Source organism: Diospyros lotus, chromosome 9, assembly GCF_014633365.1.
Source record: "Diospyros lotus cultivar Yz01 chromosome 9, ASM1463336v1, whole genome shotgun sequence".
Taxonomy (NCBI): Eukaryota; Viridiplantae; Streptophyta; class Magnoliopsida; order Ericales; family Ebenaceae; genus Diospyros; species Diospyros lotus.
This window is the reverse complement of record NC_068346.1, coordinates 2,857,455-2,872,973: the sequence shown is the minus strand read 5'-3', so window position 1 is coordinate 2,872,973 and position 15,519 is coordinate 2,857,455. Positions and strand designations below refer to the sequence as shown.

At 38.7% G+C, this 15,519-nt stretch overlaps 3 protein-coding genes across 3 annotated transcripts; 1 reads left to right on the top strand and 2 right to left on the bottom strand.

The window, feature by feature from the left end:
- Nucleotides 1-1,070: 1,070 nt before the first annotated feature.
- LOC127810016 (protein trichome birefringence-like 19) lies at nucleotides 1,071-2,480 on the bottom strand. Its single transcript, XM_052349233.1, has 2 exons — nucleotides 1,932-2,480; nucleotides 1,071-1,847 (listed from the first exon to the last, which is right to left on the bottom strand). Exons 1-2 carry the CDS (start codon nucleotides 2,478-2,480, stop codon nucleotides 1,071-1,073), a joined length of 1,326 nt encoding a protein of 441 aa, XP_052205193.1.
- Nucleotides 2,481-4,348: 1,868 nt separating this feature from the next.
- LOC127810015 (protein trichome birefringence-like 20) lies at nucleotides 4,349-5,922 on the bottom strand. Its single transcript, XM_052349232.1, has 2 exons — nucleotides 5,389-5,922; nucleotides 4,349-5,116 (listed from the first exon to the last, which is right to left on the bottom strand). Exons 1-2 carry the CDS (start codon nucleotides 5,920-5,922, stop codon nucleotides 4,349-4,351), a joined length of 1,302 nt encoding a protein of 433 aa, XP_052205192.1.
- A 2,878-nt stretch (nucleotides 5,923-8,800) lies between these two features.
- LOC127810471 (proline-rich receptor-like protein kinase PERK8) lies at nucleotides 8,801-14,882 on the top strand. Its single transcript, XM_052349983.1, has 8 exons — nucleotides 8,801-10,760; nucleotides 11,507-11,962; nucleotides 12,497-12,583; nucleotides 12,875-12,945; nucleotides 13,203-13,279; nucleotides 13,782-13,929; nucleotides 14,069-14,230; nucleotides 14,328-14,882. Exons 1-8 carry the CDS (start codon nucleotides 9,740-9,742, stop codon nucleotides 14,514-14,516), a joined length of 2,211 nt encoding a protein of 736 aa, XP_052205943.1. The 5' UTR covers nucleotides 8,801-9,739; the 3' UTR covers nucleotides 14,517-14,882.
- The last annotated feature ends 637 nt before the right edge of the window (nucleotides 14,883-15,519 follow it).

Below are 15,519 nucleotides of genomic sequence, written 5' to 3'. Positions count from 1 at the left end.
ATAATGCTGATTTGTGTAACAGCCATTCAACGTTAATTTCTTTAAGAATATTAATTAAGTAGTTAAGTGGGTTGAAATGGAAAAGGATCATCAGTTGTTCCTCTGTTTTGGGATTGTATTAAGATAATTTCACCCTTTTTCAAGGAAAATAAATGCCTCCAAAAGAATTGAAAGGATTAGGCTTCATGAAGAAGAAGGTCTAGCTTGGCAACCGCAAAATCCAACAAGGGGGTATAAGACACATATGCCCTTTCTTTAATTTGTCTCTTAGTATCAAATCCCATAATGGAAAACACATAGAGTTAAGAGCGAGGATATACTACTAACTATATAGGAACAGAGCGAGGATGGCAGGAAAAAAGAAAGCAATACTAAGCGTATGATCATTCTCAATTCGAGCTAGCTAGCTAGCTGGGTCGTGAAGAAAAAGATCGATACATTTGGATATCCTTTGAAAGCTAGACTGAGAATTCAAGGTGATGAATCGGACGAGATCAATAAGATTGGTTGTAACTCATAGAGGATATGAAGGAAAAACAGGCTCGGGTTAATAAAAAAAAAAAAGACGATTTTGTTGTTGCTGTCAGGAAAAAATTGGTTATTTAAAGATAGTTGATCAAAAAAAGCAAATTGCTCGAATGTGGAATTGGTTTACAGGGCCATGCCATGGCTCAAAATTTACTCACTGACAAGGTTAACATATGTTTATATTCAGAAAGGCAGGTAAATGATAGTCCCTTGAAATGTTTTGCCAATTAAGCCGAGTATTTAGTGATTAGTGATGACAATTAACAACTAACTTAAGACAATAACACATTAGCACAAATGATGGTCCAGTCAATTAAACCAAATTAATGAGGAGATTAATGCCTGATCAAGGAAGGCAAAAAACAAAGCTACATATTTTAATTCCCCAAGTTTCTATACATGTTGCTTCTTCAACACAACACAAAGCCATTTGTGGCCAACCAATGCTATTGGCAGCTGCTTTGCTCGATCAGAATTAACTTGGAATAGTTCATACTTTTCATTGAAATTAACATTTTAAAAAGGTCCCTAATTAATTCCCCTCAACTGGAATCATAATCTTCAGTCTTCAAAATTTGAAACAAAAGCTCATTCCATATGTCAATGGCTCCTGGCAAGCACCAGTGTAAACAATCAGAGTACAGCATAAACCTCACTTCTGCAGCATGCCCATAATGGTTTGGATGAGCATCTGCTCTTGGCCTCATCATCTCTGTTATATCGAGCAACTTGAACTTCATTCCCCTCTTCTTCCCCACCCTTTGTGCTGCCCAAAACTCCTCCATTTGAATCAAATAGAAGGTGAAAAGATCCCACTCCATCTTCATTTCTTGCTCCATCATTGGCTTAATCCTCACACAGTTCCCTCCATCGTCTGATTCCTCGGCCTCAAAATGTGATGGTGTGATTGTCCTCATGATCACTGTTGATCCCTTAAACTTGTCATGATCAAGGAACAGATTGAATGCTGTTTTGTAGGCCTTCCTGTAGCCATAGTACTTTCCGAGATCTCTGGTGTTGTCCCTAGAGCACATGCTGCAACCGACAACCTTGCGATTTTCATAGTAAACCAGCGGCCTGGTGAACCAATGCCCTGTTGAGATGATCACATAGTCAAATTGTTGTATATGAGATGCCCAAGCCTGATCAACCTCATCCAAGTAGAGCTGCACAGTGCTCATGGAGATCATCGAATTGACGCCGAGCGTTTTGACCAGATGGGTGGTCAGTAAAAGCCCTAATGTGAAGTTGTAATCCTTGTAGAACCACCTTCTGAATCTTGGGTGCTTGTTGTCTGTTAAATCTGTATGATGGGCAGCCTGATAGACATAATCAGTGGATGATTAGCAAATATCTCGGGAATGAACACAAGAAAATGGTACATTTTTTGGGTATTTACTCACACTACTCAACATGCATCCCAGTGACTGCATTTGGTTTCTTGCCACTGAATCGCCAAGAAAGGCCATGGATTTCCCTCTTACAAACTCCAGGAACTGCACGGCGTCGAAGATGGGTATCTCACAATCATCTGGCTTCCACCTCAACTTCATGAAATCGGTGTCTGGCCTTCCAAACTTCATGCAATTTTGATTATCCTCAATGACACACCCACTGTTGTTTGTGTAGTAAGGTGCTTGGGGAAATGGCACCCATCTCCCCTTAAACAAGTTACAGTTTTTCCCCAGGCTCATCCCATTAATCGAGCCGTTGTGATTAAACCGGTGGTGCAGGATTGATGAGGATGATCCTTTCCTGGGGACTGGCACATCGACATTAATCTCCCTAGAGCGCCACAAGAAAGGCAGATTGTCGCGCATATAATCTAGAGACAGTATAGTGACAAGAACTAGGCTGAGGATCAGTAGGATGGCATTTTTGTAGCGGTTGAAGGATGAGTTATACCCACTTGGAAACTTCATTTGAGGACAATGCGAGAAGAAAATGTTCATTGGGGGTACATATTCATTCTCTGTGAGGAACAGTAGAGTGGAAAGCCATGGATGCTAATTAATGTTGCTGATCTGTGTTTGAAAGAATATAGTTCTATAACCCCCACATTTAATTGTAATAATTTCACATTTTTCACTTAACTTAGCTGATCTGATCACCCGTTAAAAATGTAATTCCAGCATTGATTATAGATCTGTGAATTGAATTTGGTTTCCTTAATCCTCACTTGTGGATTAATTAACACTAACTTGGGCTGATTTAATTCATTGCATTCGATGAGATTAAAGACATATCTCATCTATTGAAAAAAAACAAAAGGCATAGCATTGCTGATCTGTGACAATTCTTCTGTCAAATCTCTGATATATGATTTTGTGAATAACATTTTAATTTATCCTCTCCTTAATGGTTAAAAGTAATAACAAAGAACAGTTCATGTTCTTCTTCTCTTTTTACTTGTTTTCTTGCTTAGAATCTCGTTTTCTTTTTTGAGTAATTTTCTTAGTTAGGATCTCAACCCGTCTCTTATAGTTGAAGTATCTGCTTCATCATCAATCTTACAATCAAATGTGATTTCATTAATGTTGAGTCCAAGAAAGTGGGCCCAAGCCCAAATAAAGAAGCCTAAAAAACTATTAGAAGAAGAAATTTACGGAAACAAATTACAAGTGCATAAAATTCTCAAATGATCGAGAGAGTCAAGAGTCATTAGTCGAGTAACTAAAACCGAATAACTAAAACCAATAGACAACCAAGTGATCTCAATCGAGAGCCTCTCTTGAGGCCTTTGAGAGTCTTTCTCGAGAATGCACACGTTATTCGGTCACTAATACTCGAAAGATTCTTGTAGGCTACTCAAATTCGGAAGCCTCTCTCCTAATCACATGAGAGACCCTTCCGAGAGACTACAAATCTTGAGAAATATGATCTTCAAACACTATTGACATGAGACCGTAAAGAACATAGTCAGTCTTACCTCTAATATTCTCGAATACAAATCCAAAAAAGAGCACGAAATGCCTACGGATTGTGGCTCTCCCTTCACCTGTCAATTTCCTTCCCCCTATAAATATGAAACTCCTCATCTAACAAATGTACACTTACAACTTTGCTCAGACTATAACTCTACTTTCTCTACATTATACACTTTTTTCATTCAGAGACTAACTTAAGTATCGGAGGGCCCACACAAGAAGTCACTTGAGCCCTTAACTGATTTCTTCCTTGCAGTTCACTTGTAGACTCTGATTGAGACACTCTCCCCTACAAAGAAATTTATTGTTGTATTTGAACAACAACAACTAATAAACAGAAAATAAATAAAAAAACTCTTTATTTTTTTCTTTAACTTGTAATTTTTGTAAAAGTTAATTTACTTATCATGGACAAGCAAGGAAAACAAAAAAGAAAGTTAATTTATCACATTAATTATTAGGGGATTCACCAGTCGTTCTTATGAATTTAGTTTCTTCAGCTGCTCACCATTTGCTTTTAGTTTCCTAATCACAGAGGTTGAAGATGCTCCATTAAAGGGGGCTCTAAGGGATTCACCATTTGCTTTTAATGTTTATCAATGTGAACAGATAAAATTATTTTGTTTCCTGCCTTTTCTTCCCCTTTTACAGATCTTGGTCCAAAATAATACATCGTTAGTTATTAACCAAGTTGAGCCATTCCATAATCCTTCAGAAGATCATCAAGCTATTGGGAAACAGAAAATTTTCTGTTTTCAAGATCAACAGAAGCTACAATCAATCTAAAATCCAAATCAGGAGGAAGCAAGAAAAGGAAAAGGAAAAGAACAATTGCGACGTTAATGCAGTTAATGATTCTCTACTCTGATTTTGTTCTTAGCATTCATTTCATATCATGATCCTTGGCTTTCCATCTTCACCATCTGAAGCAAGATCTCATTCCAGAGATCAACCGGACCAGGCAAGCACCAGTGCAAACAGTCAGCACGGCGAACCCGCTCGTGCGGCCAGTGTCCATACTGGTTTGGGTGGCCATCCGGCCTCAGCAGCATGGGCTCAGTAATGTTCAGCAGCCTGAACTTAAGCCCCTTCTTCCTCCCCTCCCTCTCCGCAGCCTCGAACTCCTCCATTTGGATCACATACAACTTCAAAACATCACCCCCCAGCTCCATTGCCCCCCTTGCCAGCGGCCTGGTCATCGCGCAGTCCCCATCCTCGCTCCACTCCCTCCTGTCGCCGACATGCGACTCGGTGATGGTCCTCAGAATTGTCAGCCCCTTGAAATTGGGAAGGGCCAGAAGGGTCCTGAAGGCTGTCCTAAAAGCCTTCCTGTACGCATAGTACATGTCAAAACCCTTCTTCTTCTCATCTCCACTGCATGAATGGCATCCAACGAGACTACCCTTTTCAAAGTAGTTCAATGGCCTTAGAAACCAATGCCCGGATGAAATTATAACATAGTCAAAGGTTTCAATTTCAGCTGCCCAAGAATGATCTACTTCATCCAAAGTGAGGTTTGAAGGAACTTCTCTTTGAGGCTTCACTCCTGGGGCTTTGACAAGGTGAGTTGTCCATAAATGCGCTAATGTAAAATTGTAATCTCTATAGAACCAGTGCTCTGATGTCTCCAGTATGTATGATATGTCCAAGGGCCTTGTCACCTGATACAAAATCAATCACCATTAGATAGACAAAAAGTAAGCTAGCTAGCTCTACAATCAGTTAATGGAAACCAAAAGTGTCCTTTTGGTTATGGTTTTAACATCCCTCAGGATGAGATAAATACAGAATGTACCCATCACTTTTTGAAACCTTTCTCAAAAACAATTTTCAGAATCAGTACATGAAAACGATTTGTAAAACCATAAACAAATTTGCTCACTCAACAAACAAATGATTCTTTGGAAAGAAAGCAAATTTTTTGGGCACTTACACTGGTCAACAAACAAATGAGGGATTGCATCTGGTTTCTAGCCACTGAGTCCCCAACAAAGGCCATGGACTTGCCTCTAACAAGCTCCAAGAACTGTGCCCCATCAAAGGGAGGCAGCTCGCAGTCATCAGGCTTCCACCTCCACTTCAAGAACTCACTGTCTGGCCTCCCAAATTTCAGGCAATTTTGCCTGTTATCAATCACACATTTGGTCTCATTTGTGTAATAAGGTCCCTCGGGAAATGGAACCCAATCTCCCTTAAACATGTTACATATTCTCCGTAAACTTGTTCGCTTCGAGCCAGTTATGGCACTAATCCGATGCGAATAATCCACTGCTGGCAAGGCCAACTTATGCTCTTGATCATAACGAGGCATCAGAAAAACCAACAAAAAGGGTGAAATCTTATGGAGATAGATAGGGATTATGGCAAGAAAAACCATGGTGATTAGGAGGATTAAGATCACCCTAACCAGTCCGGTTCCCGGCCAGTTCTTCCAACTGGGAAGAAGCTGCAAGAGATTCAACTTCATTTGAGTGAGTCTTGATGAAATCAACTTTGCATCTCAGTTGGTGTGGTAACATTCAAAATTGCAGCCGAGCTTTGATCTGCTAGAGATTAATCGCCCCATGCATATGCTTCACTTCTTTTCTGCATTAATTAGAGTTTTGGGTTTAATTAAAGTCTGGCTTCCTCATTCAATAGGTTTGTAACCTAACAAGTATATATTTACTGTGGTGTTCCTATTTTCTAACTGTCATCGATGACACCTTAAATTGATTTACTTAATACATACGACATCTCCTCAACAACTAAAAAATATGACGTTTAATTTTTTATAATCAAAACATCAAAATACGATATCTCAACTATTAAAAATTATTATTTTTAAATTTATTTGTGACAAAACATTAGCACGTATATAAACGTGTCTATTTTCGTGAGTGACACACCATGTGGATGAATAGTTGATAGTATTTAAATATACTGACTAGTTTATTATGTTCCTTAATAATTAAAAAATTTAGTATTTGATCTCTAATGTACAAAAATATCAACTTTTTTTCAATTATTTATTTTAATACATTGTCTAAAAATAAGATACATTTATTGTTATTTAACCAATATTTTTTGGACAATAGTTGGCATTACCCATTGGACCATCCAGGCCTAATCTGGGCCCTCTCCTTATGCCCAACCTCGACCCAATCTCAACCGTCTTCTTAGGCCCAATCTGGGCCCTCTCCTTAAGCCCAATCTCGACCCAGTGTCAACCTGCCACGACATCATTGCAACCCCCGTTGGGTATTCGCGTGGCGGCCTCAGATCCCATCCTCACTAATGACGAATCACATCCACATTAATGAGAATGAGGGTCCTGTCGCTACTATGCTACCACCTGGGAACCTCCACGAGCGCCGGATAGTCAGTCTCATCACCTACAAACGCATGACGCATGCATGCAGGAGGATGTCTCATCCTCTTATATCAGCCAACTTTTCTCAGAGTCAAGGTATATTCTGATATCTGACTTACTGATACACTGTTATTTCTTTACTCTCTCTCTCACTCAAGTGTCGAAGTGCTTACAAGTGCCAACCGCCTCCTGGAAAGACCCGTCGTCGAAGCCTGTGCCCTATCGTTACAATCCTGCCTCCGATCATCCTTTTTTGGTCAGGAAGGAACACCCATCATAACATTAGTTACTAAACTTTGTACTAAATAATAAATTGACTACCGTATTTTAAGTTTTATTAGGTCAACAAACTAAAATTTAGTTCCTCTTTCTATTGATAAAAATTAATATGATATATATTAACATAAATATTAAAATTACTTAATTGTAAAATTTAGATTTGTTGTGTTTGAGAATGTGGGCCTAAATCCCATGAAAAAAGTTCATATCCTATTGAGAAATCAAAAGGTCAAAGTGTGATTGGGAGGTCAAAAGGTGACTGAGAGGTAAGAGTATAACCGAGAGAAAAGACTTAAACGTGATACATGAGTGAGAAACTCTGATTGAGAGGCTTGAGTGACCTCATACTGAAGGATAGAGTGATCTCAAACTAAAAGGCTCAAGTGACTGAGATCGAGACTGAACGATTAAAACTGAAAGACCGAGTAACCCTACCTAAGAGCCTCTCTCGAAACCTTCGAGAAACCCTCTTGAGAATTCGTGCATCACTCAATCACTACTATTTAGGAGATTCTCATATGTCACTCAGATCTAAAAACCTTTCTCCCAACCACACAAGAGTTTCTTCTAGGAGACTACAAGTCTCGAGAGACTTAAGTTGCATTCTCTTTATTGTTTTCAAATCATTTTTAATTTTTAATTTTCTAAAATAATGAAAATTCGTTCTATTTACTGTTTTTAAAAATGTATTTTTGAAAATAAAAAAAATTGTAAAGAAAACTCAAAACAATAAAAAATTATTTTAAGTGTTTTCATACAAAACAAACTCTAAACTCAAAACATATTTATTTATTTATTTATTCATATTTTATTATTGTAATGGGAAAAAATATTATAAAATTTATTAACTTTAAATGTATATATTTTTTTAATAATATATTAACATTAAATATTTATAATTTACTGAATAATCAAATTTATTGAATAAAATATCATTAAAAAATTATTTTCAAAATTTCAAAGAGAATGTATTTTCTAATTTTCTGTTTTGAGACATAATTTTTTAAAATGAGAAAGAGAATATGTTCTCAAATTTCTAAAATAGACTACCAAAATAAAAAATTTAAAATAAATTCAAATTTTAAAATTAAAAATTAAAAATTAAAGAGAACGCATCCTTAATCTCCAGACACTACTCACACAAGACTATAAAAAACGAAATCAATCGTACCTTCAAGATAATCGCCTACAAATCTAAGAAAAAGCTCAAGATGTAACTGATGATTGCAGGTCTTCCTCTACCCCTCTTCCAATATAAATAGAGGATTCATCCTTTAATAAATGTATGCTCAAAACCACACATTTACTATAAATTTATTTTTTGTGCATTCTACATTTTTACTCAAAAATTGACTTAAATCATTCACAATTTTACCTAATTCCTCCCTTACAAGTCACGTACAAATTTTAATTGAAACACTTTCTCGTTACATAGAAATTTATTATTATATTTAGACAATAAAATTAATTTTAACATCAAATTATTTTAAAATATATATTGATGTATGTCACTTAAGTTTCGTTAACAAAATTTGACCAAACTCAAAAGAGAAAGTAAATTTTAGTAAGAATTTAACTTTAATAATTATAAATATCAAAAAGAAATATTTCAAAAAGGGTTGGTCCCTCGACGAATGGGTATGGTGGGAAAAAGGAAATAATCATTTGGCCAGAGGCTAAAGTCAAAAGCGTGGTTTAATTTTCCCGAGAAAAAGGAAAAAGGAAACAGGAAACGGGAAACGCTGCGCAAACGCATGCCATTGCCACGGATGGTGGGAAGCTGTACCAAGATAACGGTAACAAAGAACAGTAGTTAATTTCTTGGATTAATCAATTAAAACGCGTATATTCGCGCAGATGGTAGTTGAATCTTTGGAGGACTGACACCGAGAATGAGAGATCTCGGATAATACAAAACTAATTTCGAGAACATGTCTGTATGATTAGCAGGAGAAGAAGCTCCTCTCTACCATGTTGTCCAATTTGATGATCATAGTCTTTGACTTGGCTTCTCCCTCCCTTCTTATACCTTCTTAACAGCCAACAGCACTACTTTATTGGGGTGAATTTCTTTCTCTGATATAAACAGCTAATATCTTGGTACTGCTGCTCCGAGTCGTCCCCACGTTTTGTTGCGCATTTCTTGGTTTTGCATCTTCCTTATCGTGTCTGGAAGAAAGCTGCTTTGAAGTCATCTGGGCTTCGAAGATTCAAGCTGATTTTCTGGGTCGCTACGCTAATGCTGTCTCTGCAAATGAAAGTTTTGGTTTTGGAAGTTCATTGGTGAATCTTGAGATAAAGCTGAAGCTTGAAATGGAGCCTCAGATTCTAGGTCTGTGGTAAGTGGGTTTAGTTAATTGATCTCTGTCTGTGGCTGAGATTCTTGAAATTGGTGATCTGGGTTGGCCAGCTTAGGGTTTTGCAAAATTGCCTTTCTATAAGTTAGAACTGAAGTTATTTCTGTTCATGTTGAGAGAATTTGGGGGTTTTGCAGTGAAGAGAGTTTAGATTATTGGTCATTTCGCATGTTTCTGAACTAATTGGAGTACAAATTTCTGATTGGAATTTTATGCAAATGCAATGGATAGATTGATAGATTGGTAGATGAATATATAGTACATTCCGTCCGATAAGGAGAAATAATCCCAGAAAGATGGCTGCAATAGCGCCTCTAAACTCTTCCATTGCTGGAATTGCACCAGCTTCCAGTATTAGTCCACCACCACCACCACCTGATTCCCCTTCAACCACAACACCTCCTCCCACTGATTCTGAGCCCAACCAGAGTTCAGCCCCTTCCAACACTACTACAACCGCGCCGCCTCCATCTTCTCAGCCACCGGTTTCTTCTGCCCCTCCTCCATCCACACCACCATCACCACCACCGTCACCTCCAACCACATCACCGCCTACTTCACCTCCACCACCGCCTAAAACATCACCACCACCGTCACCTCCAACCACATCACCGCCTACTTCACCTCCACCACCGCCCGAAACATCACCTCCACCCTCACCTCCAGTATCTCCACCTCCTGCCGGCTCTCCTCCTCCTGCCAATTTGCCGCCACCTCCAACTTCATCCCCTTCACCGCCATCAGGAGTTTCTCCCGCCCAATCACCCCCACCTCCTCCTCCTCCGGCCCCTTCTCCTTCTCCGCCTCCTCCTGCAGAAGTCCTATCTCCGCCTTCTGCCAATTCTCCACCTCCACCATCCAAAAAGTCACCGGACAGTTCTCCACCTCCTCAATTAGCACCCAGTACTCCGTCTGGTTCCCCACCAGATCCCCTGTCCCCAATTTCTCCCCCGCCTCCAGTTTCCACATCATCTCCTTCTGCACCTGCATCATCTCCACGAAATTCCACTTCCCCCGCTCCTCCAAGTAATTCGTCTTCTGGAACTCCTGCCACCTCACCGCTTCCTACTCTTCCAACAGAGAAACCTACTGCAAAATCAACAACATCTGGTCCAGCTGAAAGGGAAAACGTCTCTTCAGCAAATGGTGGTGGCATTAGGGCTGGAAATGCAATAGGAATTGGCATTTTAGTTGGGTTTTTTATGCTTGGTCTTCTTGTAATGGCTGTGTGGTTCAGGCGGAAACGGAAGAAAAGTGAAGCTGGATTTAATGGTGGCTACTATATCCCTTCTCCATATGCTTCTTCCCAAAATTCAGGTAGTTCGTTGTTTACTATTAATGTTTTCCTGACTACATATTGTGAATTTGTTGTATTCCATAGTATTTATTTAGGGTTTTGGTTTAGTTTCTTTCTCAAATGCTTCAGTGCTTACCTGGTAGAAAATGAATGCATCTCGTTCTATGTGGTACCTGATATGATCCTCTTCATGGTAACTAACTGGAGTTCAAATCAGAGCAAGTTCTGTTTAAAGAAATAAGAGAAGTTTCTGACACTTAACTGCATGGTATGATCTTCAGCACGGATGCACCTTTGGTCTGTTGTAGAACAGTATATCAGATCTCACCAACACTTACTAAAGCAATATTAGCATCAGCTAGTAAGGTGGATCAAGAAATCCATCCAATCCAATCTTGTTTGTCATTTCACTTCTTCAGGATCTTCTTCTGTTAAGCTGTTTTATATTTGTTTGTCTAAAAAATGAAGTGTACCTCAAGAGGCATAAATGTTGTTCTCTTGTTCAATTTAGAAATGTCTGCTTATAATACTTCGATTTTTTGTTTCTGTTGTAGAGTTTAAATTGTCTTTTACTTTCTTAGATACGTGTATTTGCTATCAGATGAAGCAAAATGAGTTCTAAGATAATTATACTCCACAAAAATGACTGCCATGATATAAATAATGCCAAATGTATAGTGAGCCATATTCTAGAGTTGGTAAGTGAACTAGACAAGATGGTGACAAGGAGATGAAAATAACATGGCTAAATTCCCGTACCCTGCAGATGTATCATTTCTGAGGCCTCAAAATTCAAATTCGTCCTTTCTAAGGCCCCAAAATTCAAATTCGTCATTTCTAAGGCCCCAAAATTCAGTTCAAAGTGCTTCAGGGAGCAATATCATGTCGTCACCAGAGCATTATGGTGTTGGAAATACTAAATGGTTCACCTATGAAGAGCTAATTGAGGCTACAAATGGCTTTTCGGCTCAGAATCTCTTGGGTGAAGGTGGATTTGGTTGCGTTTTCAAAGGATTCCTTGTAGATGGAAGAGAAGTTGCTGTTAAACAGCTAAAGACAGGTGGTGGACAGGGGGAGCGTGAGTTTAGAGCAGAAGTTGAGATTATCAGCCGGGTACACCACCGCCATCTGGTTTCACTTGTGGGTTACTGCATATCGGACCATCAAAGATTGCTTGTGTATGATTATGTTCCAAACAACACTCTTCATTATCATCTCCATGGTAAGATATTATTGTAGTATCAATTAGCCTAGACCTAAGTGATTTCCCATGGATTTATGTGATCGTGTAGGCTGCCTATTAAGATTAAAATTTTAGGAAATGGCCCAACAATGTTCATCTGTCTAGAACTCTCTCTTAACTTGTAATTTCCATCTTGCATGTGGACTGTGGAGTTAAGAGGCAAAAATACTGTATCATGCTGCCCCAATACAAATAAAATAATGAGGCAGAGAAGAAATACAGTACAACTAGAACCATAAAACTCCTGGAATTAGAGTTTAATGTGATGTCAACTTGTTGGCCAACAGCTCAACAATGAGTATCGAGCTAATAACTTTTAAATGGCGTCATCAGGTCTAGACCCACATATCTTCATTATTTGGGTCAAATTGTATTGGTGGTCGAGCTTGCATCATTAAGGGCTGAACCATTGTGATATTAAATATGTAATGCAACTAGCTGTGGAATTTGGTGCCCGCTTCTCAAAAACATAATGTTATTGACCCCAACCAACCTTCTTTGCATATCATTCAGGTGAAAGAAGTCAAGTTATGGAGTGGGGAACCCGAGTTAAAGTTGCGGCTGGTGCAGCTCGTGGAATAGCATACCTTCATGAAGACTGTAATTTTCTTGTTCCTGTTTCTGGACTCGCCTAGTTTTCTGCATTCCTATGCCCTAATTTGTAAGCTCAAGGCACATGTATGCTTGGGTTCAAAATTGTGTGCAAGAAATCAGAATGATTTTTCACCCAAAGTTCTACTAAGAAGGGATATCTACTACTTGTGACATATAGGGTTCTCCTGGTGAAATTGATTGAAGTATCCTGTCTTTGTTACCTGAGTTTCATTAATTTGTTTGTATAACTAATATTGCCCATTTGGTTCTTTTTTTTCCTTGTGATTTGTTTATCAGGCCATCCTCGGATCATTCACAGGGATATTAAGTCATCAAACATTCTATTAGACAACAACTTTGAAGCTCAGGTATATGTTCTCGAGATTTCTTCTTCTTCTTCATAGAATGGAGCCACTCAGATTTCTGATAAATAACAAATTTTCTCTGAACTTCAGTCACAACATGCCTACTGCAAAATATTGCAATATGATCTACCTCTTCTGCATCTGTTCATTGCGTTATAGTTGCATTTGTCAAATATCATTACTTGAATGGTGTTTAGTACCCAATATCTTATTTGTCTGCACACCTAAGTTGGGCAATATGCTTATTTGCTGACTTGCAGGTTGCAGATTTTGGTCTAGCAAGGTTAGCAATGGACACAAATACACATGTGAGCACACGTGTGATGGGAACCTTTGGGTAGGTATCTTATACCGTTAGAAAACAAAATACCAATGTAGTTGTGTAATTTTCTACTAGCTTATCACCAAATTGAACTTACACGCTGTGTACATAGTTTAAGCTTACAAAAAAATCAGTTCTCCATCATTGCTCCCCACAGTTAACGTGATTTCTATACAATGTAATGCATGGACATGATATTTGAATTTCGATAAGGCATGATTTTACTCATAAATTGTCTTTGAATAAAATCTTCTTATTTTAACTTATTTGAAAGGGTGAGAAAATCTTTTACTGTTATTGCCTTTGTAGGACATACATTTCTTTTCATATGTGCCTTTAGTGTGGATATCTTCACCACACTGAAATTTCTAAGAAAATGTAAACACAAGTTTGTCTTATCAAGTGGAAATATGTTGCATCTTTTAGTCAAAACATATGGTGAGTTGTTTTTGACAATGAAGAGGTTTAGATGTGCACCATGCTTGTTAATCTGATGAAGAGTGTTGGGGATTTTCAGATACTTAGCTCCGGAGTATGCTTCCACTGGCAAACTGACTGAAAAGTCGGATGTGTTCTCATTCGGGGTTGTGCTTTTAGAACTCATTACTGGTCGCCAGCCTGTGGATGCATCTCAACCGTTGGGTGATGAGAGTCTGGTCGAATGGGTAAGCATAATATGTAAGACTGAAACTTTAATGTTATTGGATTTGTCTCGTCCTCTTCCTTTTAATGTTAGTGCAGTCACACATCTCACATTTGGCTAGATTTTGGACTGCCTTTTATCGGTATCAACTTGGCTTGCAGGCCCGACCACTGCTTATTCAGGCCCTCGATACTGAAAATTTTGGGGAGCTGGTAGACCCGATGCTAGAACACAACTACATTGAAGCTGAGATGTTCCGGATGATTGAAGCAGCTGCAGCTTGTATACGCCATTTAGCTTCAAAACGTCCCCGGATGAGTCAGGTCCCCATCACATTTCAACACTCTTCATCTTATCTCCTTCTGCATTTAAATGTTAAGCCCGAGAACTCAAAATCCACACTTCTCTATCCCGCCACAGGTGGTACGCGCCCTGGACTCCATTGGCGAGCTATCGGATCTAAACAATGGGATAAAACCCGGACAGAGCCAAGTATTTGATTCAAGGGAGCAGTCGGCACGGATCAGAATGTTCCAGAGAGTGGCGTTTGGAAGTCAGGACTACAGTTCAGATTTTTACGATCGGTCGCAGAGCAGCTGGTTAAGTTAAAGAGTGCAGGTGCAGCAGCGGCTGCTGCTGCTGCAGCTACAGCTGGTGTTCATAGTAGCATGAAGTATTCTGCTGTTTGTAGCAAAGGAAGATTTGCATTCTGTGCCCAGAAACAGTTCACTGCAGATGCTGCTGCTGCATCATGCATTCTTCTTTTGATCTGGGAATGATTTGGGATGCCCTCCATTGAGAGTTGAGTTCTTGTAATTAGTTTTAAGCCATTCTTCATTATGATTATTATCATTATTTTTTGGTTACAAATCCCACAAAATTTTCTCTTATTTTTGTTTTCTACTAACATTAACATTGGATGCTTGTATGTAATAACTCCCTTTCTGTTGATTGAATGTATTCCTCTTTGGCATCTGTCGAGGCCATTTCACCTCTTCAAGAGTTGAAGTTATTTTACTGTATTTTTATTTTTTTTGAATGAGTGCGTATTGCTCTTTTTGTACGGAGTTTTTCCATTACGGTGATGAAATGAAAATAAATGGGATGAAAATTTGTGAAAGATGATTCTCTTGATTTGGGGAGACAACACAATGAAATGGAACAATACAAATTGATGTGTTCAAAATGGTGAGCCCAAGCCTGTGAGGAAGAAGCCCAAGGAAGGAGTCTAAGGGGGGCCACTGGAAGACCTTTAGGGCCGTGCATGGGAGACCCACGACCTTTCCCAAGTGATTTCGGGACACCCTCGTGAAGACTCCCCCAAATGCTCCAGGGAGACCCTTCCCAAAAGCCTTTCTTGATACCCTTAGGAAACCCTTTTAAGACCCTCTCCTAAAGCCTTCCCCGAGACATCCTCCATTGTGGACCAACGAGAATATTTTAAACCTATTTTTGAGTTGATATCTCTTTCTCAAAATTTAGAAGAGATAATATTAAAAGATATGAATATATTTTTACCTGTAAATTTTGTTATTTATAAATAAGAAGTGATTCATTTAATCAAAATATGATTAAAACTTTATTCAAACCATGCTTTTACTATTTTTACACC